This window comes from Manis pentadactyla, chromosome 11, assembly GCF_030020395.1.
Source record: "Manis pentadactyla isolate mManPen7 chromosome 11, mManPen7.hap1, whole genome shotgun sequence".
Lineage (NCBI taxonomy): Eukaryota > Metazoa > Chordata > Mammalia > Pholidota > Manidae > Manis > Manis pentadactyla.
This window is the reverse complement of record NC_080029.1, coordinates 100383516-100410654: the sequence shown is the minus strand read 5'-3', so window position 1 is coordinate 100410654 and position 27139 is coordinate 100383516. Positions and strand designations below refer to the sequence as shown.

The window sequence follows — 27139 nt, the reverse complement described above, 5'->3', positions numbered from 1 at the left end:
TAATAATAAAAAAATCTGAAATACTGTGAGAATTGAGCAAATGAGCAAATGCCCTTGGGAAATGGTGCTGATAGACTTGGTCAATTCAGAGTTGCTACAAACCTTCATTTTGTAAAAAATGCTCAGTCTGCTAAGCACAATAAGGTGTAGCTCAATAAAACAAAAGTATGTCTGTACATATTCTGGGTCCCAAGAGATCACAGATGACTGACTGCTTTAATTACTCGCTCTGTTATACATCCTGTTTTGTTAGCTTGCTATCCTAGCATCCTCACTGTATTCTCCACTCTAATATCATGGCAAGTTCCACATTTTCTTTGAAGCCCTGCTCTGCCTGTCCACAATCTTTGTACCAGTTTTGGTTCTAGTGAGGGCAAGGGACAGATGAACTGGAGCAAAAACAAGGTTTATTTCAGGACACACATTGAACTATCAAGGAGGGGCATTTGGGCCTCAGAGTGATTGGAACTAAAAAGCTGTTAGAATCAAGACTGCCTTCACTTAGGGATTTTATATACTTATCTCTCGAGTTTGTTATTGTTTTTGGATGTCTGATCCATTAGCTTCTCAAACTGTTGGTTTCAGTTTCAAGTTGTGCATGGTTCATTTAATGGCTTCCTTATTTCTGTATATGTTTGACTTTTCAGCTCAAATTTTCCTGCTAACTCTGGGTCTTTTGGTTTAAATTCCTCAAAGTAGACTTTGGCTTAGCTCATCTTCTTCATCTCCCATCCTGTCAGCTCTGAGTAGGGACAAGAGTCATAAGATGAAGAATGTTTAGCTTGAGCTCTATGTAAACTAGTGCCCACTGGATTGTTTAATCTTTTTATCAGGTCTTTTTGAGGCAAATTTATGTAACACCAAATTATAGCTTAAAAGTTGAAAGGAGTCTCAGAAGTGATCTAGTCACAGTCTTACATTTGACTGATGAAAGAAACCTATATAGAGAGATTGTGATTCACCCCTTGTTATCTATTGTCAGTATTGGCATCTCTAGGTTCTCAGGAATGTACTCTTTTCATCATATTGAAGTTATTGGAAGTTTATTACAATTTAATAGCTTAATCATATTATTTGGGAAATACTTTTTTGAACACTATCAGGGCCATCTCCCTCAAAATATCAATATTTAGGTTAAATCATTTTCTGAAAATTTCCAGTGGTTAAAAATATTTGGAAGTTGTCAAACATTACATATTACTATTGCTACATAATCCAAAATATACTATTAACTTTAAAATTCTTTAAAATTTAAGATGTATTAAGACAAATTTAGAAACAAAATGTTGGGTCACTTATTTTCTCGAATTTCTAGTAATTTAATGGCCAAACTATGTTCATTCTATTTCTTTAGAAGTAGAAAATTTATAAAAGTAGTATTTTACCTCATTATTCTTTATAAGGCAAATTGTTATATATCCCAAGCTTTAGAGAACAAATTTAGGCTGAAAGGTGACTGTAAGTTTTTTATACTGCTGGCCAGTCCAATGGGCTTATTTTTGCCATTTTCCTTTACAAATTTTTGATAGTTAATACTTTGAATGGTTTGTTCTTAATGACTGACATAATTATTTAAGAGAGTTTTTTTTGGTTTTCACTTCCAGACTGTTTAGTGAGAATGCATGTAAGCTGAAGATAGAGCTGGTTTTGTAATGGTTAATTAGGGCAAGTTAATTAATTATTGCACATTTCTATTTTCAAGGTCTCATTCCTTTCAGATATTACCAGCATCAGTAAATAAATAAACTCCGTGTTTCTGTTCAGGGGTTTAGAAATAGGCTTAGTTTGCACTGCAGATGTCTGTGTTCTCTTTAGCTTGGTATTTAGGAGATTGTTATAGCTCCACTCTATTTTGTTAGTAACTTATCAAAATTAGCTAGTTTTTGGCTGATATTAGAAAATAGATCCCTTTTAAATTTAACGTTTTAATTTTAACTGAAGAACTTTCAGATCCATTGCTCCTCTGGGGCTGTTAGGAAAAAATTGGAACAGATATCATTTTGTTTCTTACCACTTCCAAGCACTTGTAATGTTCTCTAAATTTTCTTTGGCCATAGAGTTTTGTTTTTACATATTATTAAGCTTTATCTTATGTTTCACTAGCATACCATGTGCAGTTTGGCTCTTTTCTATTGCTACTTATAAGCAGTCTGTTAATTTTGCATTTCCTTTTGTGAGTTGTTTGAAAAGGAACTATCCCTTAGATTACCACACAAGTCGTTATTATTAGTTTACTTCTGACATTGCTTCACCTGTGGTTGGCTTAAGACACTGTTTAGGCTCTAAGCTTTTGCATACGATTTACTTTCTCATTTACTTATTCTGCTCATTCAACATTCTTGAGTGGACTTTAGCTGTTAGAATGATTGAAAAAAGTGTTTCTTAGATATGCAGAAAAAAGAGCTTCTTATTCAAATCATACCCTTTTCCTTCTTTTGCTAACTGTAGAGTGGAGTTGTATCTGAATGACGGAGGCTGATTTCTTTTGGGGGTGGTGGTAGTAGTTAATAATGGCAAGGGTTTGATTTTAGGTGTAGAAACTTGTAGAAAGACAAATGAGGCTGATTGAATATATTGCTGGTAACAAATACTCTTATTTTGTAGACTTAAATTTTATTTTGAGAACTCTCATTAAGTATGTGTATTTTTTATACATAAATCTGAAGTTTCCTAGCAATCTATAAATTGGGCCTGTAAAATAGTCCATGGCCTATCGTGACCTATAAAACTTTTAAAATTAGAATTGTATATTACATAAAAATGCTACCTCAATTTAAAAAAATGAGTTATTCGTTCCTTAATATGTTTGGGCCTTAATGTATCTTTAATTTAGGCATTTTGTTAAAGAAAAACCTCGTTAGCTGTATATGACAAAGGGTAAATTTCCTTAATCTATAAGGAGCTCTTATAAACTATTTAGAATAATAAGACTAAAGACCCAGTTAAAAAATGGACCAATAACATCATTGGTCAGTTTGCAGAGAAAGAAATGTAAGTGGTTGATAAATAAATGAAAAGATGCTCAACTTAGTTCATTATAAAATACAGATTAAAACAACAGGGAGATGCCAAGTTTTGTTGGGTTGGGCAGATTAAAACATTTGATAATGATCAGGGTTGGTGAGGAAGTGGAGAAACAGGCACCTTAATACACATGGGGAATACCATCTTTTTTGGGGGTACTTTGCAGTGGTTACTAATTTTAGTCACTGACCCAGCAAGTTATGTCTTAGAATATATCCTGTGTGTATATTTGCTCACATATGCTTAATAGCATATATACATAGGTGTTTATTGAAGCATATTTTGCCATGGTAAGAGACTAGAAGCTAAATTAATTATGGCAAAGCCAGAAAATGGAACACTGTGCAACTACTAGGAAGGATGAGGTAATTCCTTCTGTATTGATATTGAAAGTTCTTTAAAATATATTGTTAATTAAGTGGAAAAAAGTTGCAGAATTGTGTGTAGCATAACTTCTTTATGTTAAAAAATACTTATACATAGATACATTTGTATATACACTAAACATTTCAGGAAGGGTTCGTAGGTAATTGATTGCTCCTCGGGAATAGGAGGGCTGGTCAAGGTTAACGCAACTTAACTTTCCTGTTTAGTTTTTAAATTCAGTAACACGTGTTATTTTCTCTATTAAAAAAAATTTATTATGAAAACATTAAAATAAAAACATTAAAAATGGTTTGTTTGGTTTGTAGATGGCTTTAATGGATAAGTGATGTATAAAAGTTCTAGTTTATAAGGGACCCATTCAATAAGGAAATGTATTTGTCCATTTTAGAAATTCACTTTTAATTCTGAGAGTGTCATAAACAGGATTTTATTTAGGTGGTCAAAATGAAGAGAGGGAAAGGATATTTTCTTGGGAAATTTTTGTTAATCTGTGCTTTGTTTTCTTGGTTGTAAGACTTTGCACACAGGTCAAGATTAGTCTCTTAAGACTATTTTCCGGAGGTAACTGTACAATAAAGTAACCACCGAAGTTCAGACAACCCTATCTCTTTAGGTTTTCCTTTGTTTATAGAGCAAAGATCATAGCAGAAATGGAGAATTTAAGTGAATTTTTGCAATTAACCATTTATGTAAGTAACTAACAAAAATTTGACCAAAAGAAAACAAAATGATAGAACATAGTCATTGGTGAAGTGGATAAAACAGGTAGATACCAGAATCTGCCTCCCAGCCTCATATTTACCTTATGCCCAAGGTATTTAATTAAATTCTATGAACTTCCATTGCCTTATATTAAAGTGGGATTAATAACCAACTTCTAGGATTATTGCAATCTTGAAAAAAAGGGGTAACACTTTCAGTAGAATATTCCTGGTAGGACTACAGCACCTTGTTAAATTAGATAAACCTCTCAACATGCTTAATACCTCTTGATCCATTAGTGCCTTTCTTTTTCTTTTTAACTTTTATACATCTGTCAACAGTGGTCAGCAGTGATCTCAAACCTTGACCCTGTTACTGACAGGATGTTAAAGCATCCAATTACTGCACAGAAAATTCCAGCATAATTATTTGTACTATATGTTCTCATAGGAAAGGTCATGTTTGTATAAGATGTTAAAAAATTTGTTTCTTTACACTTTAATTTATCTAAGACTTAAAGGAAATCTGAGAAATTAGAACAGTGTTTGTGGGATATGAGTATTAATTGTTTACTTTTCTGAAAATAATGTTCAGGTAATTACATGTAAAACTGAAGTTAGAGAAGACAATGAGAGTGTTATGCCTATTCAGCTACACTTAATCACTGTTCGTTCGCAATGACATTAAATCCCCTAGAAAAGTCAGCCACATAAAAAGTTTTTATTATGATAATGATAGTATGTTAAATCAGAGTACTTTATGACTTTAGAAGATGATATTTAATTTTTTTCATCAAGTTTAACATTCTAATAGGGTAAAAGAAGGTCATTTGTGTTCTAGCCTCACCTAATTGGTAAGGCTCTTCTAATAAAATTTTGGATATCACAACTAAAAACAAAGAAAATAATGTTGGTAATAACAAATACTCAGGGTTTTAGCTTCTGCAAAATTGCTGTGGGATAATATGACACCCTGTGTACTTCATCTAAGGAAGAGATTCTGTTAGACAAACTAATGATTTGGGAAAGCAAGCACATTTACATGATTTTAAATATAATTTCCACAAGTTCAGAGACTTCTGGAGACCACCTATAACTTACACTCATTAAATTCCAGGTTGAAAACTCTTAGTTTTAATGCTCAAAGCAGAGACTACTTTTCTAACAGGGTGGATTTGAACTCCCAAAATAAGATTTAAGCAAATGAGGATTACTCTTTTGAAAGCACATCATTTGACTTTATAGTGTATGCTGCAGAATTCTCTCTTTATTATAAATTATTGTCCACTAGCTATTCTTTACCATCATAAGGACAGTTCAGTCTTTCCATAAAAGAAATCCTCCCACCTGAATGGAAGGAAAGGGTGTTTTTCTAATACCTTTTCTCTTTTCTTGGGCCTTAAATGTGTGTTGGGGTCAAACCATGTCCCTGACTCAGAGATAAAATGTCTTATAGGTCAGTACTGTTAAAAGTGCTGGATACTGGTGTGTAGATGTAGTGTTGTGGCACTGGAGCAGTTCTTCTAAGAACCCAGGGGATGAAGAGCCTGATCCAGGGATTGATTGCATTTGCTCCAGAAAAGGCTTGCTGCCCCTTTTGCTGCTTCCTTAGAGTGATCCTGTGGCCTGTCTCCCATATGTGGCATAGTTTCTACTGAGCTAAATTAGAGATACTTCATTTAGCTAGTACAAAGGAGCCCACACCTCATGTTCTCTGGAGTCATTTTAGTATTTGCTTGTAGTCTCAGCAAGCACCCTTTTTTCCTCCTAAACTATAAATTCTTCCACTGGTAAGACTGAATTCTGAAAAAGAAGATTGAAACAAAATTACTTTTGACCTGAAATTGAAAGAATGGGAGTTTCTTGATTATATGTGTTAAATGTTTTGGGATTGCAAAGATGGATGTGGACCTTCTAGTACTACTAGGACATCTTAATAGAGTAGAGGTGAGGTGATGCTGTTACAAGAGCCGGAGCTGAATATTAATAAATATTATTTAAGGAGCAAGGAGCAAATGAATGCTCATCTATGAACTTGGACAAATCACTTATCCTTTCTGGGCCTCAGTTTCTCCATCTTTAAAAGGGGTCTGTGAAGAAAAAGTGTTTGTAAAGACCCTAGCAGACTCCCTGATCATAGTAGGCATTCAGTAAATGGTAAATTGCTAAGGAAGGCTTTGATAGACTCCCTTCCAGGAGGTCTTCTAAATCCATGGTACTGTTAGTCTGGAAAATCAGCCAAAATATCTCTTTCCCAGAGAAAGGTAAAGAATAGTAAGATTCCTCCTCCATTTTTTTGCAGGTGGTTATTGTGCAGTAGTTTAGGGCATTGTTTTCTAGCCATGACCATGGGTGTTATATAAGATTGTAGGCATTGCCTATGGTTCTGCAGGAAACCATTACCAGACATAATTATTCCACTTTGCTGGGAATTACTAGTTTTGTAAGGGATTTGAGACCGTTTTAGACTAGTAGTTTCTAAACTTTTGGTAGCTATATTTCCACTGTATGGATATTTAGTAATTTATTTAACCACTCTCCTCCTGATGGATGGTATGATTGTTTTTAGAAGGCAGTGAATATCCTTCTACATGTATTTTGGCAAACTTTGAAAGTATACTTATAGGGTAAAATAGGGACTTGTTTGATCAAAGGGGTATACTGTATTTAAGATTTTGGTAGATATTGCTAAATTCTTTTATCCATGAAGATTCTGATTTAGCAAGTCTGGGGTGGGACCAAGCAATCTGTATGTTTAACAAGTTCCTTAGGTGAATTTTGACACAGCCAGGTTTGAGAACTATTGCGGGATCAGAAAAATGGCAAGATTCTCTATAGCTAAGGAGTAATGGTAATGTCCCCTGGGAAAGATCAGGCAATTATGGATATATAGGGAAGAGTAAGCATCCTTTTTCGTGACTAAGCAGTAAGAGTTTATCTGCCTATAGTAGCAGTTGCTAGGGATGGGCCCATGGTTAGAGAAGCAAGTGTACTAATAATTATCTGGAGTATTTTAGGTTTATTTGACATGTAGGGAAAAAGAGCATAAGAATTGTTAAGGACCTGAGCTTAAACATCTTACACTTAATAACTGTGAATTAATGAATTTGAATCTTTCTTTAAACAAAGAAGGTAATATCTTCCAGTTTGCTGCAAAGATGAAAGGGGGAGTGATATAACGTCTGTTGAGTACCTTCTGGCTTCTGCAGTATTTTGTGGCTGTTTTGGTCATGGCAGGCTGTCATTTAGTTGTGATTGGTGATACTTGGTTCTCTCCATTAGACTTATTGGGACCACATTTTATGATTTTTATTCCCAATCCCTAGTGCAGTTCTGTTTTGTTAAGTGAATAATGTGTGCTAAACACTTTGCAAGTAGATTTCCATTTAATTTTCACAATTAACCTGAGAGAAAAGTATTATTTCTTCCATTTTACCACAAGGAAATGTTCAGAGAGCTTAAATAACTTACTTAAGATAATAAAGTATGGCAGAACCCAAATTGAAAATTCTGCATGTGTGATTCCAAACTAGGTAAATCTGTGCTCTTAACATCAATCCACTTTGTGGAGATAATGCTATAGAGCACTTTGGAAAGTGTGAAATGCTGTTCAAGGATAAGATTATTTTTGTTATTTTAATAATATAATTTTTTTATTGAGTTCTTAAACATGTTAGTCTCAGGTGTACAACATAATGATCATCAATAAGTTTACTTAACATTTGTCACCATACATATTTACAGAAAATATTTTTCTTTGATGTGGATTAATAATATACAGATTAGCAGGGTAATACAAGTATTTCTTCTGCCTATGCTCAATATTCCCTTTCAGTTTAGCTTTCTTGAATGCATGGTATAGCAAATCTGCCTTGTCTATAAGAGTACAAGTAGTTATTTCCTCCTGTGAGTGATTTTTTTCCCATGTTTCTTTTGCTTAAAATTCTGTTTTTCTTTTGGTGAACTTCTTGATATTTTTAATATGTAAGTTGAAGATGACTCATAGTAGTTATCGCAGGGTTTTGGCAACATTGGAAGTTTTAGTAACAAGTAGAAAGTGTTTGACTTCCTTCCTGGTCTTTATCTTCATTTTCTCTTTTGTTAGCAGTCATATGCGGACCTCTTCAGGGCAGGGGTCATTGACTTAGATGTCATCACATGTCACCCTTGGCTCTTGGATATGTTTTGTAGGACATTACCATATTGGTTAATGCTGTAGAAATGGTGGGGAAAAAAATACTACTTCATAAATTATATATATATGTTTGGAAGAAAAAGAAAAATGTCCCCATCCTCTGTCCTTTATATCATTACAAAATTCACAAAGTTGCAAGACAGGAATAGCATACATCAAGAAGTGTGGCAATAGGAAGAAAAAGTAGTTTTACTCATTATAGTTATGCTGAACGAGGAAATTTTCCAGGAACTTAAATTAATATTGTGTTATATTTTGTTTTTCAGACAATATAGTTGTACTTGCCAATGTTTTTTGTTATGTGAATCAGTTTATTTTTTATTTAATTTGTGTGTGTGTGAGAGAGAGAGAGAGGGAAAACCCACCCACTTTGGGTTAGTGTCCTCTCTCCCCCAGGCCTGGTGAGATTGAGGGGAAAGTGCAGGCAGGCTGCACCATGGCTTCCCTTAGGCAGTTGATGAATTTAGGTTTAGTTTTTGCCTTAGTGCATATAATTTTGCCTAAGGGGTTCATGTGTATTTAACCAGCTCTTTAAGTTTTGTAGAATTGTGTTGGAAAATGCATCTGGTTTCCATCTTGATCTTTCTCAGGCCTTGTTTGAACCCTGGAACACAATTGAAGCCTTCAATGCCTTATCATTTTCAGAGGGAGGTTTTATTCTTTAGGGTTTACTGAGATGAGATTTGGAAAGAAATTCTGAACTGGAAAGATTTATGACTTGTAGGGATAGAGGCTATAGTACTTAAGAACTGGAAGAATACTTTTCCTGTTGGTAGCAGTTGTTTGATGAAAATGCATAGGGTGTCATCACCCCATTATTTTTTTGATGTAACTTTTAATGTTCTTACTTGTAAATTGATATTCTTAATATTCTTTCATTAACTTTTTATAAAATATGTCAGAATATACACTACAATGGCAATAAAATTAAGATAAACTATTAATAATGATACAAAAGTTACATTACATATAACATTTTTCTTTTTAGGCATATGGATCAGGCTGTGATATTGTTATTCTGGCAAGTGATTTTGAATGTGTGCAAATCATTCCTGGTGCTAAGCATGGAAACATCCAAGTCAGCTGTGTGGAGTGTTCTAACCAGCAAGGAAGAGTAAGGGATTTAATTACTTTATTAAATGTCATCTTTTAATGTATTTAACAATCTCAGAATATTCTTCTCCTTTTCTACCAGGCTTGCCTACAGTTTCTTATGATTGTACCTTGCCTAGCTGGCTATTGATAGGAGTGGGTAAAGTGATAGGCTGTATACAAATTATAAAGAGCCATTAATCTGGCAATGTGATAATTAATTATATATTAATTAATTTTCTGAGTAATAGCAAATTTTATCAAGGATATATGAAATCATAATATTCATGGTGATAAATAGTAATCATGCAAATACATGCCAAATTATAAATTATGATCATTATACCAGCCTACTGTCCCTCCCTGCTGCTTGTCTGAAGCTTTAATATTTGTGTAAATTTACTACAATATGACAATCCAGTGATATAACTGACTTAGTATTGAAACACTGAATTTCCTGGTATTTCTGATACTTGCATTTTGGTTTTCTGATTTTTTTTCCCAGTTCTTTTTTTCATAAGCATGGCTTACCTTTTAGAAAACACTGAGAGTGTCAAATTTCTCTCATTAATTGTATTGCTTATACTCCTAAGGCAAGCAGGGTAGCTTTAAACCTGCCTAGCATTGTATAGTTGTTCAGAAATGATTTTTAATAAATGCTGGTAATAATCTCAATAAGCAAACTTCTGGGAGCAAAGTTTTTTTCATATATAAGACCTTGGTGTCCAAAACTATGTCTCTACTTTTCCTTACCTGGCTGAAGGTAAAGAAGGCAAAATTGTGACATCTTTGATTTATTGTCTTTGTTTGCCATCTTCTTTTATTGCCTTTATCCCAGTCCTTGTGGTGATAACTTTCATATTTATGACTTTGTGTTAGCCATTTATAATCATCTATTCATTGATGGACATGTTCAACATGATCATTCATAACACTTTATGTCTAAGTGTTACCTCAGCCAGCCATTTTAAGTAGCTGTCCCCCTACCATTGAAGATTAAAAGCCTTTTCTTAGAAAGAAATATTAGATATTAAGTAGAAGTTAAAATCACTTTTTGGCATGAGGATGTGCTGAAATCACAGCAGACCTCTTTTGCTGGCCTTGAAAGAATGTATATCTACTATAGTTTTATAGGATGACCTACAGGTTCAGGGGTGACAGAAGGAATGGCTTTTGAGCTGTTCCCTGTAGTTGATTCCCTCTTGCCCAGAAGAGGATGAATTGGGAGCTGGCTTTCAAGGCACTATTGAAAAACAGTGAAGTAGCTTCTAAGAACAGAGGGATTAATGTCCCTTCTTATTAGGTATGTATGTCCTTTCTTATTAGTTATGTGACCTGGAGCAAAATTCTCCTGGCCCTGAATCTCTAGCTTCAGTCCTCTGGAGATGTCTGTGTAGCCCTTTCTCCTCCATTTGTAGTGGATTTCTCTTTGATTTCTCCTTAGTCCATTTTCTCTATTCCTTCTAGATGGATTTCCCAATTGGTGTTTTTTGTTTTGTGGTGTAATTAATGTCACTTTATCTGATATATTTTTAATAAATATTAACTCTTTGATGTCTTTCTGTACTTCTCATGGTTTTTGTATTATTTTCACTGGATTATAAAATATCTGATAGGTATACCATTGAAATATCTTTGTTAAAAAAAAGTTATTTCTATATTTAAAAACTTAGAAAGGGTGATTTCACTGAAACCAATATAATATTATATATTAACTGTATTCCAATAAATTAAAAAAAGAAAAAAGGATGATTTTTTTTGAATAGATCAAGCTTGTACTTGATATGTAAAATAAGGCCTGCTGAATTTTTGGTAACAGAGAAAGGATTTTAAGTTCAGTACTTTTCCAGTTATGTTTATGAAAGGGATAAACCGTGAATACTGTCAGAATTGTATTATATGTAATCAGTTTATACATTTTTGTGAAAAGGAAGTTATCTTTATTTTCTCTTTTCCAAAATATTAATGCTTTGTTCATTCTTTTTTAGATTGCAGCTTCATATGGTAATGCTGTTTGTATTTTTGAGCCCTTGGGTATAAATTCTCATAAGAGAAAGTGTGTAAGTATTAAATGATAGTAGAAAACTTTAAGAAGTAAGTTAGGTGAAGAATCCATTTGTTAGCAATAAAGAGCCTCTTAGGAGCTGGTGCTGAAGGTGGTCTGAAATGTGTGAAGATGGTCAGGTGCTTTATGGTAAGATCTTTTACATTCACTAGGAGTATACCCCCCAGGCTTTTTAAAAAGTCAGTTTTCTAGAATATTCCTAATTGAGAGTTAGTACCTTATTAATTGGTATCTACCCTAGTTGAACTATTACTTCTTGTCTAGATAACTAGCCTAGTCTATGATACCTGTTTTCTACTCCCCTTTCTCTATTAGCAACAGTGCAGATCATGACATTTCTATGCTTAAAACTCTATAATGGCTCCTTATTTCTCTCAGATTCAAAGCCAGAAAGCCTTAGAATAGACCAGCCTATCTTCCTTCTCGTACCCACTTATTACCTCTCAGAGCTCATCTCATATATTTTTGTCCTTTGTGATATCACTCTAGCCACATGAGTGTTTTTACTATTCTCAAATAGTTACCACCCATCTCCTGTAGGGCCTTTGCATTGGTTTTCTCCTCTGGAATGTTCTTAGGTCCAGGGCCAGCTCTTGCAGATCCTTTGTCTTTGCCTAGTGCCTTCTCAGAGGCGTCCACTTTGACTGTCCTTTTAAAAATTGCTGCTTGCTTCTACTATCTTTATTCTATACCACCCCCCCACATCCTTCTATTTTTAAACTTTTTTCTGTAGCACTTACCTTGTTTGTTTATTCACTGTTTACTATTTAAAATGTAAGCTCCATGAGGGTAGGGAGTTTTGTTTCTTTTGTTCACTGATGCATCCCAAATACTTAGGAGAGTATCTGGAGCATAATAAGTGCTCCTAAATATTTGTTAAATGAACAAGTTGGAGTCATAGGTGAACTCACTTATCAGCTAAGTGGTCTAGCATATTACATTGAGAACCACCCAGATTCATTCTGGGTGCTGTATTATATTTATTTTACTTAATACTTAGAAAATCCTATGTGGTTAGAATTATCAACCCCTTTAAAAATTAGAACTCCACCACCACTCAAAAATAGTCAAAATTGCCAATGTGAAATCTGAATGCCAAGAGTATATATTACCAGTAACTAAAAAAAAATTTTTTTTGAGTGTACTCTTAAATGCATTGAAACAAGTGGTTTTGATATTTTTCATTAAATATATGTATTTAAATATTTTTTTACATCTCCAAAAAAATAATTGAATTAAAATATTAGTCTTTTCCCTATGATAGTATTAAGAAATGGATATCAAATTTTAGGTAAGAGTCATATATAGTGCATACTAAAAATTCAGATTCAAGGGTTCCCCTCCACAAATTTCTGCTATGTAGTTGGTCTACAGATTGCGCTCTAAGGAATACTAAAGGAAAGAATGGTAGGGATGTCTGTACTTTTAGGACTGATTTAATTACTACTTTAAAATAGACCTACTACTTTAATTACTACTTTAAAATAAGTTGTTTTTAAAATACTATTGTGACTCTTGTCAGCAGTGGTAAAGTTTAAAAAATACCATATTTCCCTGATAAAAAAATATAAAATTATGTTTGGATAATGAAATTTAGGTTTCACAATATTATTTTAAATTCTACCTGTAGATAGTCATGAAATCTTGAATAAATAATTTGTTAAATATTTAAAAAATACTGTAAAGAGAGAGGGACTTGCCATTTATTTAATTGTTATTATTTGCCAAGCAGTTGATGTATACATTGTACTATACTTCGCAGCGGACATTTTATGTTTATGTGCTACAAAGAAATATATACACTTTTTTCTTTTTTTACCTAGATGTTATATTTCATGGCAAAGGCCTTTGACTTTTAAATTTCAAATCTTCTTTCCACTTTTTAGAATGGAAAGAGTAAGAAAAAAGGATGGAAAGTATTCAAATAAATATAGGTCAGGTTTGCAGATTTCATATATAGTTCAAATTTGTTGACTTTTTGGGAGGTATATATAGTTTTGTTTTAGACATTGAGTCCGTAGGATGATGATAATTTCCACTTCTTTCTAATGTGCATTTATTTTGTCATGAACATTATTGAACATTTATTGTGTATATCAGCCATTACAACACTGAGACACAAAGCTTATTAGGGCATAATTACCATGGCATAATTCCTGCCTTTGAAGAGTTGCAATTTAATAGGAGAGTCAGACATATAAACAAATAATAATTCAGTGTGACCAGCTTTATAATGGTAGAATGTAAAAAGTGCTATGAGTGGTGCCAGGATGTCAGGAAAGGCTTCACAGTAGAAGTGACAATTTAGCTAGATCTGGATGTAAGCATAGGATTTTGCAGGTTAGGAGAGGGAAAGATATCCTAAGTAAGAATGTATGTATAAACTTGAAGGAAGCCTGAGAGATCATGTTTTGTGTGGACATGGTAAGCAGCTTGATAAGGCAGAATAAATAGTAAGTGGAACCACTGGAAGTTACTTTAAAAACGGTAATGAAATATTTATGTCTTTGTTTCAGATTATAAGGTCTTAAAGAAACTGATAAAATGGTAGTGTTTATGGATGTTATTTAAAAAATATCTTTTCTCTTCATCTGTTTCAGCAACTCAAATGTCAGTGGCTTAAAACTGGACAGTTTTTTTTGAGTTCCGTGACATACAATTTAGCATGGGATCCTCAAGGTATTTAGCAATTATACTTAGAAATAAGAAAAATAAACACTTATTTTAAATGTGTAATTATATTGTGATATAGTCTTCCATCATAAGAAAATGATTATTAGTATTTTTTCTTTTTCTAGTGTGGGAGTATACTTTTTCTCCTTGGTATACACTGCTTTGTCCAGTACTTAGTTACTACTAGGTCTGTGCTCTTTTGCCCTGCCTGTGAATGTTTTATTCCAAGAAACAGTGATGATGTTTTCTTAGTTCAAATGTACTGCATTTACTTTTATTGTATTTATTAAGACAGAAAAGAAGGTAAAACAAGACCAAAAACCCTACCTTTTGTTACTTGTGTTTCAGGAAATTGTTGTTTTTAATTTTGAAAGATTAGAAACCTCAACTGATAGTTGTTCCTTTTTATGTTCACAGTTAGGGTAATTTTTATATTCTGTGTAGAAAAACAAATGTCATTTATCTTTAGTTATGTTAGACAAACAAATGTCATTTATCTTTAGTTATGTTTTATATCCTAGGAACATTCTATGTTGTATATACCAGTTTTTGGTTATTCTACTATTTTTTTTTTTTAAGGAGATTTACCTGCCACACAGTAGCTCTTTGCCAATAAGCTTTTCTTTTTTGTTCTTAAGTGTCCCTCAAGAACTATTCTTTTTAGTCTAATGGATTCTTAGAACTTTTAAGTGGATATACCCCATGTGTTTTTCATAGACAATATTACTTATTTTTCACAGAATACATTATTATAAACTTAAATAGAAGCTTACATGTACATTTCTTTCTCTAGGTAATCCTTGCTTATTCATCAGAACATTCTTTAATTTTCAGATAACAGATTGTTGACAGCAACTGATTCTGTTCAGTTGTGGGCTCCTCCAGGAGGTGACATTCTAGAAGAGGAGGAAGAAATTGATAATAAAATTCCTCCCATTTTAAATGATTGGAAGTGCATCTGGCAGTGCAAGTTAGTGTCTAACTCTGTTGTTATGTTCATTAATTTAAAAAAAGTTCCCTAAAATATGTTCCCTTTTACAATCATCGTTATTTTTTGATGGTGACATAGCCTTTAGAAGCCTAGAAAGTAGACTTCTTCAAACCCTAACCCTTAATAGTGTAGTATCATCCTTTAACCTGTGCTACAGTCGATTGTTTGAAAAAGGGCAAAAATATTTTCATAGGAATAACCTCAGAACTTGGGTTGACAAGATTGGCACATAGGAATTACTCATTAATGGATAAGATGTGTATGGGAGGGGGAGGGGGAAGTTGTATTGAAAGTTGCCAGCCACTCTTTCAAGTGGAGGGATGGCTGTCTCTTTAACAATATGGATTCTGTGAAGGGGAGCAATTACCTGAGCTCAGTTTTTAACATGTTATATTTAGGATGTTGGTGTGGGACATGTAGGTGGAGATAGCATTTATGCATGTTAATTGTATTCTTTGTAGCCTCAAAGTTTGTATTCGTTTTAATTAATTCATTTGTATTTTTAGGGAGGTGAAAACACAACACTCTTGTTCTGATGATGATATGAAAATTTTATTTTGACCAACATATATATATAGTATTTCAGATTTTTCAAATGCTATTTAACTTTTTTTTTTACCTTAGAACTTCAGTATCTGTGTATTTGATGGAATGGTCCCCTGATGGTGAATATTTTGCTACTGCTGGAAAGGTAAAGGACCAAACAAAAAAAAATACCAATTTAAAATATTCTGTGTTCATTTTCATTTTCATCTTCCTCGTCTGTAAAATTGGGATTATCCTACTCTGCAAGCTGGCCTCAGGATGAGTGATAAAAGATCTGATATGTTCCCCATAGGTAGTAGGCACTTGGGAAATAGTGGCTATCATTATTATTATTTGAACTTTCTTTAAAATCAACATTTTTAAAAATTAATTTTTATGTTTAAAGAATAACATATGAACACAAGTTTAAAAGTAAAATAGTACTAGTAGATTCACAATGAGAAGAACTCCCTTCCTCCTGCTCTTAATTCCTGTGTTCTAGAGGCAGTTTACTGTCAGATTGCATATTTTGGCATCTGCATCTATGTTCCTGAATAACTTGTTTATTTCTTGATACTTTTTCCTTTCAGTTTTATGCATTATCTTTTGCCTTCCTGTTGTGGAAGCTGAGACTTTAGTTCCCCAGCTAGTATCCCTAGTCCCATCTCCACTTCTAGCACACACACACATATACTTTCCTTCTCCTGTCTTCCTGATGTGGGTATCTCATAATATTTGGGTAAATCGGTACTTACTGTTTGGATTATTAAGTTTGTATAAACTATTCTTCACAGAATAATTATTTCAGAGGTCATAATTATTTTGTTTCACTGTTTACATAGTGTTTTATAAACCTAATTCATCCCTCCCCCAAACCTCTCACAGTCTTTGGATCTTCTCTCAGTTTAATGTCAGGTAGGAGGTATCCAGGCAATGTGTGTTCTGTGTGCTCCACTCTGGCTTAGTCGCTGTCCAAGTTCTCTTTTCTCTCTTTCTGGATCTCCCCTTATTCAGATGTGGATCCTTTTATACTCATCCTCTAATTTACTTGCCCCCACCCTTCCATTTTTCCTCTCTTCATCTTTTTGTTTAAATTCTGGGAGATTTTTCAACTTTAACTTTGAAATACTTTTCCTGCTATCACATTTTTAATTTCCAAGAATGATTATTCTATGTGTGTTCCTTTTTAAATTAGAAAATGTTTCATAAGTACAAAAGAATACGTATAGTATTTTTATGTACAATATAACAAACTATACATGTACCCACTATCCAATTTGAGACAAAGAACATAAAACGAATGGGCTTCTTATCTTCCTGCTTGATCTCCTTCCTCCTTTCCTTCCTATTCAGACAACCAGAATCCTGAATTTCATGTTTTATTTCATTGCTTTTTTTTAATAGTTTCACACGTATAAATTCCCATGTTTAATTTGCATAGCTTTGAGCTTATAAAAATGATACCATAGAGTTACTGAAATTCAGCTTCAAGATGTTAAAAAATAAGTTTGTGATAATAGCCATTATGTACTTTTTAGTTAATACATCAATAACAAAAAATTAGGTTTAAAAATTACATTTAAAAATCACAAGCTAAAGCTTAATTGTGTTTAATTGTTGTATATGGAATTAAAACTCATATTCTGCTACAAAACAAGGATAGGTTTTCCAAGAACGCCAGAATACATCCAGGGCTTTTTGAGTTAATCTTTGGTTGTAGAACACTGAGCTGAACTGTTCTGTGGCTCAATAATTAGTTGGCACAGAGGTAGTTGCTCAACAGTTGATAACATTATAGACAGGAAGACTGCAGTTGTGTGCAATGTAGTAGCAAACTAGCTAATAACAATTTCAAAGTAGTGAGTGTAAAAAGTGTTTTGAGATCTCTGCAGCAACTGGCATGTAATATTAAAACACCTGTGATTTCTGTTAGACAAAGTCACATCTGCTGCTAATACTACTTTGGTGTATTGCTTTTAAACACGACTGAAATTTAGCATTTCCTTCAATTAGCAGTTATGAAAAAAGAGAAGTAGTTGTATTTCCCAGGCAAGTTGCTGGTATCTCTGAGCCTTCTTGGAAGTAGATCCTGAGACTAGGATTTGAGTGAAAGTAATCAATATGGGGAATGATCACAAAGAAATATACTGAATTTGAGGGAGGATGTGGAGACTTGTAATAGAGGGTCTATTCTCATGTAGGTGATGAACAAGCTTAAATCTCTGGGTAACTCTGGGAGCCATTGTTCTTACAACATCATGTTCCTCACCCTTATCAGTCATTGGTTGAGGGCTGGTGAGGACAGAGTAGTAATTCTCAGTTCTCATAAACAACTCCTAGACAACCTCAGGCAAAGATATGTGGATGCTGTCAGGTGGAACTAGCATACTGCAAGTGTTAAGGCATGAGAGGATACAGCCGATGTATCAAAAATATCTCTTATATCTTGAATTCTATTCATAGTCCCCTTGGGTCACAGGACCTCTGGAAAAGAACCTCTGGTCTGAAATCTGGACATTTTATTTTTTGAATTCCACATTTAGGTCTAAAATCCATGTGTAATAATTTTTAGGAAGAGGTCAACTTTCATTTTTGTTATATGGATATCCAGTTGTCCAGCACAATTTATTGAAAAGGCTCTTCTTTCTCCATTGCCCTGCTTTTGTCATAAAACCAAATGTCCATATATGTGTGGGTCTGTTTCTGGGTTCTTTTCTCTAGCCCAGTGGTCTTTCCTTGTACCAATGACCCTTGTCTTAGTTGTGATAGTTTTAAAATTATCTTGGTATCTGGTAGAGCAAGTCCTCACATCTTGTTTTTCTTTTTTAAGATTATCCATTCTTGGCCCTTGTTATTTTCATATAAATTTTAAAATGAGCTTGATAAATTTTATAAAATAACCTCTTGTGTATTGCATTGACTATAGATCAGTTTGGGTAGAACTGATATCTTTATATTTGAGTCTTCCCATGTATGAAAATGACATAGCCCTTCATTTATTTTAGATCTTTTTCTTTGTGTCAGTAATGTTTTGATTTTCTGTGTAGAGGTTCTAATCATCTTTTGTAAGATTCATTCCTAGGTATTTGACATTTTTGATGTGATGTTATAAATTGCATCATTGTATAAATTTCATTTTCTTATTATTGCTGGTAAATAGAAATGCGATTAATTTTTGTATATTGGGTTTTATACCCAGCAGTCTTACTGAACTCATTTATTCTAAGTCCCCAGTAGATCCTCTCAGATTTTTTAAGTGCATAATTATATGTGAATAAAGAGAGTTTTATTTCACCTTTTCTAACTCTGAAGTGTTTTTTATCTTTTTCTTGCTCCCAGTTTCAAAAGGATATCTTTAACTCTTTAACTCTGTTACCACTAACTATGATGTATACTGAAGGTATTTACTATAGATAATCTTTTTCAGATAAAAGAAGTTTTCTAGAATTTTTTTAAAAATCGGAAATGACATTGAATCTTAGCCAGTACTTCCTCCACATGTAATGAGACTGTAATTTTTTCCCTTTTTTTCTCTTTTATTAAGTAATTAATATGATGAAATACATGGATTTATTTTCAAGTATTAAGTAAACCTTGTGTTTCTGGAATAATGCCAACTTGCTGGGTTTGGTTTGCTAATATTTTGCTTAGGATTTATGAGATCTGTGTGTTAGAGTGAGATTTGGCAAATAATTTTTCTTTTTTTATAATGTGTTTGACAGATTTTATTATCAGTGTTGCTAGTCTCATAAAATGGTTTGAAAAGTTCTCTTTTATGTACTCTATGAAAAAGTTTGTGCAAGATTGATGTAGTTTTATTCTTAAATATTAGCTGGTAAAGTCATCTGGACCAGATTTTCTTTGTGGGATTCAATTTTTAAAATATAGATATAGGACTTCAAATTTTATTTTTTTTAATGTCAGTTTTGCTTAGTTATATTTATCTAGAATTTGGCAGTTTTATCTAAATTTTCAAATTTATTGACAAAGTTGTGCAAAACATCTTGTCTTTATAAAATCTGTAATACATGTGTGATGATTTCCTTTCCATTTTTGATACTGGTTGTTTGTGCCTTCTCTCTTTTCTTGATTCATCTCATTAAGAGTTTTTCAATTTTAATGAGATGGTTTTGTAGATTTATGCATTAACATGTTTTCTGTTTTATTAATTTCTATTTGTTTGTTTTTTTACTATTTGTTTTTCCCAACTTTTAAAACTGTATGTTCAGCCTTGTTTGCAGTGTATACATTAACACTGTAGATTTCCCTCTAAGCTTAATTAGCTTTATCTCACAAGTCTTTTTTAATTCCATACATTTTGATATGTATTATTTTCACTACTATTCTTAACATAAATTTTTCTAATTTTTATTGTGATCCTTTCTTTGATCCATGGGTGTCCAGGAAACGGGTGAGTCAGATTCAGTTATTTTGCGGGTTGGGATAGATGATGCAGGGGTACTTTACAGGTGGTGACAGTTTTTGTTTTGCATTAAGTAAAACTTAAAAGTAGTTCGTAGTTAGAGTAATAACTACTGGTACTGTTATGACAGCAGCTACTAATTACTGGGCGTCATGTACCAGATACAGAGCTTTCACAAAGCCTGTGGGCAGATCGTGCTCTCCTGTTGCACAGAAGAGGACGCTGCAGCTCGAGAACTTCTGGAGAATACAGAGCTAGTCAGAAGGCAGAGCTGGGATTTTTAACCAGATGTGTTGGGTATCAAAGCACCACAGTAAGCTAGCTTTGTGTTTCACTGAGACAGTCTTTATTGCAAGGGCATTTGTGGGGATTCGTCAGGGCCTGGGTTGAGTGCGCGTTCTTACAGAAAATGTTCATAAAGCTTCTACCAGGCACCTGGGGGCAAGCCCACTCCAACTAAATCCTCAGCTTGGAAGTTGTGCCACACAGATAAATGCCAGGTGGTCTCTTCCTTCCTCTCAGTGCAGGTGCAGATGGACTCTTCCTTACCATATCCCTTTCCAGAGAGAGTTTTGTCCTCCATTTCACCCTTCCCTGAAAGGATAAGCCCTAGTGGTTTCCCTGAGGTTATGCAGGTACCTCTCATCTGGTTTCTCACCTTATGTGGACTGTATGCATTGTCTCTGTGAAGCTATTTAAAACTGAAGCTGTCTGCCACTGGGTACTGGTAGATTCCCTATGACAGTCCAGTTCTTGCTTCAGCATTTGTTTACTATGAATTCTTGCCTGGAAAAATAGATGCAGTCAGAACAGAACTCTGACAAGCTCCTACCACCTACCTCTGTTCACTTCCCTACATCTGTGCCTGTATGTACCGCCTCCCTTTGTGTTGTTGTGATTGGACTGTCCTTGCTCTTACATAAGGCCAATTCCTTCACTCATGTACTAGGTCCCATTTGGTTCAGGAACACCACTATTGCAGTTGTCTCCTTTCTTCTCTATGGGTTTTCTCTTTTCCTCTGGAGCATCACATTAGCATATGTTACAGACTGAATGTGTCTTCCCAAATTCATACGTTGAAGCTCTAACCCCCAGTGTGATGGTATTTGGAGATGGGGCCTTTGGGAAGTAATTAAGGTTAGATGAGATCATGAGGGTACCTTTCATGATGAACAGAGAGTGGCCCTTGTAAGAAGAAAAACTAGAGAGCTTGCTTGCCCTTTCTCTGCCACATGAAGATACAGTCAGGAAGGCAGCTGTCTTACAAGCCAGAAAGAGAGGTCTCACCAGAACTTGACCATGTGGCACCAGACTTACCACCTCCAGAACGGTGAGAAATACATTTCTTTATTTAAGCCCCCCAGTCTGTAGTATTTTGTTATGGTGGCCCAAGCTGACTAATACAGCATAGTATCCAAACATGCGTGTAATCTTGTTCATTCTAAAATAAACAACAAAAACCCTCTCCTGACCTTCTCTCTCAGCTTCTGACACATTTCCCTGCCCAGTCTTGACAGTGTTGGTTGTAGCTGTTGTCTCCAAGGTTTTGTGCTGCATCCACTCTCCATCAATCCTCTGAAACTGTCATCAGTAAGTTCCTGTAACTGAATCCTCTGGTTAGTTCTTACTTAACCCATTAGCATGATTTAACACAATGGTTACTTCCTCCACTTAAGCAATTTTTTTCAGTTTACTTCTAGGACATAGCAGTCTCTTGATTTTCTAAGTAGCTGTCTGGTTGCCCCTCTAGTTTGCTAGTATCACCTCATCTCCCCTACTTTTAAATGTTGGAGTACTCAGGGCTTACTTCTCAGACCTGTCTTCTGACCATACTCATTCTCTTGGCTATCTTATCTCATGGCTTCAAGTGCGTTTAGATTTATGTCTTTTGCCTGTACCTCTGCTCTGATCTCCAGGCTTATATATGTAACTAATAAACATCTTCAAGGAAACATGTCTAAAATGGAACTCCTGATCTCTACCCCTGCCTCCACTCCAGTTCCCTAATGGCTCTACATTCAGAATATATTCACAATCTGCTTACTTCTTTACCCTCTCTGTAGTTATAATCTGGTTGAAGCCTCCATCACTTATCACTTGTATTAAATTCTTAATTGATCTTCCAGCTTTGGCTGTTTGTCTGTACAGTGTATTTCCAAACCAGAAGCTAGAATGATTAAAAAAAAAATACAAGTCAGATTATGTCACTCCTCTGCTCAAAACTGTTGAAACATTTCCCATTTCATTCAGTAAAAGCTTAGTTCTTTATGATGGCTTACCAGGTTCCATGCTTACTGGATCCCCCATCACTTTTACCTTACCTCCTGTTACTCTCTTTCTTGCAAGCTTGACTCCAGCCACACTGCTTGTTTTTTTCTAAACACAGCTTTTACACTTGTTTTTCCCTCTACCTAGAGAATTCTTTACCCCAGAGACCTGCATGGCTTATCTCCCTTTAACTTCTTAAATGTCACCTCATCAGTGAGGCTGTCCCTAAGCACCCCTTTTAAAATTGCAATCCCACTTCCCACTGACTCTCTTCCCCTTGCCTGCCTTAATTTTACTCATGACACTTATCACTAGGAGTCTGCATTAGTTTGCTATTATTGCATAACAAACTACCTCAAACTTAAAACCACACATTTAACTTCCATGGGTAAAGTGTCTGGGCATGGTTTAGCTGGGTTTTCTGATCAGGGACTCTAAGGGCTGCAGTAATGGCATAAATTGGGCTGACTTCTTATCTGGAGACTTGACGAGGACAGAACCCTCTTCCAAGCTCATGCAGGTTGCTGGCAGAACTTATTTCTTAGCAGTTGCATGACTGAGGGCTTGGCTTTTTGCTGGCTGTTGGCTAGAAGCGTCCTTCATGAGCTGGGGCTGCCTGCAGTTCCTTGCCCTGTGGGCTTCCTCTTTCTTCCTTTTCTTTCCCTTCTCCTTTTCCCTCTCCCCCTTTGCCTGTTTCTGCCCCCCTCTTCCTCCTCCTCAATTAATAGAGCTACCTAAACAATTTGGCAAAGCAGAAAGTAAGGAGCCAAAGGAAAACAGGAGGAAAGTAAATAAAGATAAATAAATTGAAAGAAAAAAATTAAATAAGCTATATTTTTAAGAACAGCACTGAAAAATTTGGTATGCCAGTTCAGTCACCTATAAATTAAAAAAACTAATATTTAATATTTCTAGATAGAATGTAGAGGTGCAGGAGGAATTTTCCTCAGTGTTTGAAAAGCAAGACTATTAAAGGGAAAGCTTACCAGAATCACAGGGAAAATAGTTTGAAAAATAATATAATTCTTGCCTTTGATCTCTAAAACTAGGCAGTCACCTTTGAAGTTCTAATCTTTAAAATCTAGTGTCATTACTCCTAATACTTGACTATGAAAATTTGCCATACCGCAGATCTGTTCTTTCTTTTTTTTGTTACTCTTGTTTTCTTAGGGTTACCATATACTCATGAATGATTAGTAAAATTATTCATTTTTGTGGTTTAATGAGTCCAAAGTAGCTATGACGCTATGATGATTTAATACAGGACCAATTCAGTGTGATCAGAGAGCTAGATTCCTACAGGAATACAGCTTTATAACATTCCCAGTTAGTCATTGCTCTGCCATCAACTTGGCTATTGTGTATGCTATGCATCATTTGAAGCATGTTTTCTTACTACCTTCTTTTGAATAACATTAATGGCACAATGATTACGGGCAAGTATTATATATACCTAAGTTTTCTTTAAGGCATGTACTTTGACATATATATTATCTGATGTACTTTTTGTCATAGACCTGGTCAAAGAAAATGCATTTCAGAATTCTAGCAATCTGTACTTACAAGGCACACAAAAATCTGTAATAGTTGTATTTACATAATGATAGACTTTCTCTCTTATATATATATATGTACACATACATACATATGTATGTACACATATAAAATTTGTCTCTTTGTATTGGATATTGCAGTTTTAAGGAAAAGGTAACTTGAAATTATACCTGAAATTAGCAATTTACAAATGTTCAGCAAATCTTTTCTAAATGCCACTGTATGTCCGGAACTGTTCTATGTCTGGCAGTCTCATGGTGAAGAGGACAAAGTTCCTGTCTACATGGAACTTAGCTTCTAATGAGGAAAGATGGAAAAAGCATTATGTATTAATAAGTGCTATCCAGAAAATTAAGACAGGATGATGTAGTAGTGTGATTTGGTGTCTACAGAGTGAGTGGTCTTTAGGGAAGGCTTTTCTGGGGAAGTAACTTTAAACTAATAACTGAATAATAGGAAGGAGACAGTTGTATGAGTTCAGAGGAAGGAATTTTTGGCCAGGGAGACACCAAGTGCAAATGCTGTGAGACGGATTAGCAGGGCTTGTTAAAGCTTGTGAAAGCTGGAGTGTAGTGGCTAGATCAAAGTTTGACATGCATCCGGGTTAACATATCAATTTGGATAAGGTAGTCAAGAGGTCCCTGGAGAGGGCAGGGTTAGAGGTACCGAGTTTGCATTCATTATCCAAAAGATGGTGTTCTAAAGTCAGGGGGCTGGGTGAAATTAACTAGGGAGAAAATGTACGATGAAGATGAGAATGGGGCTCAGGATGAAATCCCAGAATCCTTGAACAGTAAGAAAATGGGGGAAAAAAGTGAGAGAAACATACAAGGAATGCTGAGGTGTGGCCACTAAGATGGGAGGAAAACCAGGAGAATGTTACATTAGGGGAGGAAAACAAAAGGTCCAGAAGGAGGGAATGGTTAATTATGTCAAATGACCTGTAATACACAGAGAAAGCAGTTCGGGTATGTGTCAAAAGGATAGGCCCACCTGTTTGTGCATAAATTAAAATATAAACTTAAGCACTTTTAGAATCACTGGATTTCAGCAATCTTTGGGATCACAGGAAGAAACAAATCTTTTTGGGTTAAGTCCACTTCTCTGCCTCTCTATTACCCCACTGCCTCTACCCAAGTTAGCATCTTCTTGTCTCAGGACCCTTACAGTGGCCTCTTAACATCTGCAGCCATCCTCTGCTCCTGTCTTCTTATAGCAGCTGGGGCCACCTGAACATACCATTGTTTTACTCATAACTCCTGTTTATAGGATGAAAAGCACAATCCTTACCATAGTCTGTGAGGCTCTGCTGTATGATCTGGTCCTGTGTCCCTCTCCAGCTTATTCCCACCTTGACTGATGGCCTTTTAGAGCCTTGATCTTTACTGTTTTCAGGCCTGGGTGTGAGCTGTTCTCTCTGTAGGGGACGCTTATCCTTCCCTATTCTTTGCCTGGCCATCTTTTATGTATCTTTCAACTCTCAGTATAAATACCACTTTTTTAAGGAAACTTCTCCCAGACAAGGTCAAGTCTCCCAGTTAAATATTCTTATATTATGCTTCTCATTTGTTGTGCTTACCATAATTATAATTAAAACAATAATTTGTATCCTTATTTACTGTAGGCTCTGTGTAGTTAGGAAATATATTTTATTGTCCTTGTCTTTTCCTTTGCCCCAACTATATCCCCAGGAGTTCACATAGTGTCTGCATTCAATAAATACTTGTTTGAGTAAATCATGTGACTGTTCCATAGTGTACCGGCAGTTAAAATGACATTTTATTATCCATTTGTATGTTACAGACTAATATTTTTAAAGTCTGAAATGGCCTGAAGCCCATTGAATTTGCTCAGAGTGAAATTTGGCTCTTTAATAAACTTGCATCTGGACATGACCAAGTGTAATATAATAATTGATTATTGTGAAATACATTAAAATACATTAAAATGTAGTTTGATTGAAGTAAGAATAGTATATTGACATAAATTGTCTTTAAATGAGAAATGAACTGTTAAAATACGTACAAAAAATACTGTTTTCTAGATTCTTCTCTTCTAGAAAGAAGTGTGCTGTTGATTTCCCTCATATATTCTTCTTTTTATTAAAGTATAGTTGATATTCAATCTTACACTGGTCTCTAGTATACAACATAGTGGTTTAGCAGTTACCCATGTTATTAAATCCTCATCCCCACTAGTGCATTTACTGTCAACATAGGAAGATGTTACAGACTCATTGGCTGTATTCTCCTTGCTGTACTACCATCCCTGTGACCAACTCGTATTATGACTGAGAGTTTTTTACCCCTCATCCTACCTATCTACTCACCCACTCTAACCCCTCCCCAATGGTAACCACCAGTCACTTCACAGTTGCCTTTGAGTTTAGTGCTGTTTTGTTCATTTTGTTTTGTTTTGTTTTTAGATTCCATAAATAAGTGAAATCATATGGTATTTGTATTTCTCCACTTGGTTTATTTCACTTAGTATAATATTCTCTAGGTCCATCCATGCTATTACAAATGGCAGGGTTTCTTTCTGTTTTATGGCTGAATAATACTCCACAGTGTATATGTACCGCATCTTCTTTATCCATTCATCTGTTGATGGACACTTTGGTTGCTTCCCTATCTTAGCTATTGTAAATAATGCAGCAGTAAACATAGGGGTGTGTATATCTTTTTGAATCAGGGATTTTGTTTTCTTCAGGTAAATCCCTAGAAGTGGAATTATTGGGTTGTATGGTATTTCTATTTTGAGTTTTTTGAGGAACTTGCATACTGCTTTCCATAGTGGCTGCACCAATTTCCATTCCCACCAACAGGGCAGGAGGGTTTCCCCTCATATATTCTTAAGGTTTCAGATTATCTCTTTAATGTTTCAGATTATTACCCAATGTTTGATGTTTGCCTCAGTTGTGTGTCACTACTGGCTGAACTTTGAGACTATTTTAGAATATATGTCTTTTGACAGGATCACTTGGTACTTTAACATTATTAATGACCCATGAAGGGTGATCAGTATCCATTGTCTGAACATCTTCTGAATATTTAAAGAATTCTCATCCCTAATGAATCTGAAAGATGCCTTTGTTCTTCAAACAAAACCAAGTAATAAGCCTAAAAGCATATCCTCTCAAATGGGCAACTAGTTTTAAGCTCCTCAATGGTGGTTCTGTTGTATTCTCCAGAATACCTGGTATCTTCTTTCTTTGAATTTTTATTGTACACAGCCTTTGCAA

At 34.7% G+C, this 27139-nt stretch overlaps 1 protein-coding gene across 4 annotated transcripts in view; it reads left to right on the top strand.

Annotated features, from left to right (window-relative positions):
- Nucleotides 1-27139, top strand: part of DMXL2 (Dmx like 2) — a 169547-nt gene that overhangs the window by 20428 nt on the left and 121980 nt on the right. For all 4 annotated transcript variants that reach the window (XM_036917781.2, XM_036917783.2, XM_036917780.2 and 1 more), the window contains exons 2-6: nt 9296-9421; nt 11388-11459; nt 14065-14143; nt 14972-15107; nt 15753-15819. In XM_036917781.2, the coding sequence (XP_036773676.2) occupies nt 9296-9421; nt 11388-11459; nt 14065-14143; nt 14972-15107; nt 15753-15819 (480 nt within the window). The remainder of the gene's footprint in view (nt 1-9295; nt 9422-11387; nt 11460-14064; nt 14144-14971; nt 15108-15752; nt 15820-27139) is intronic.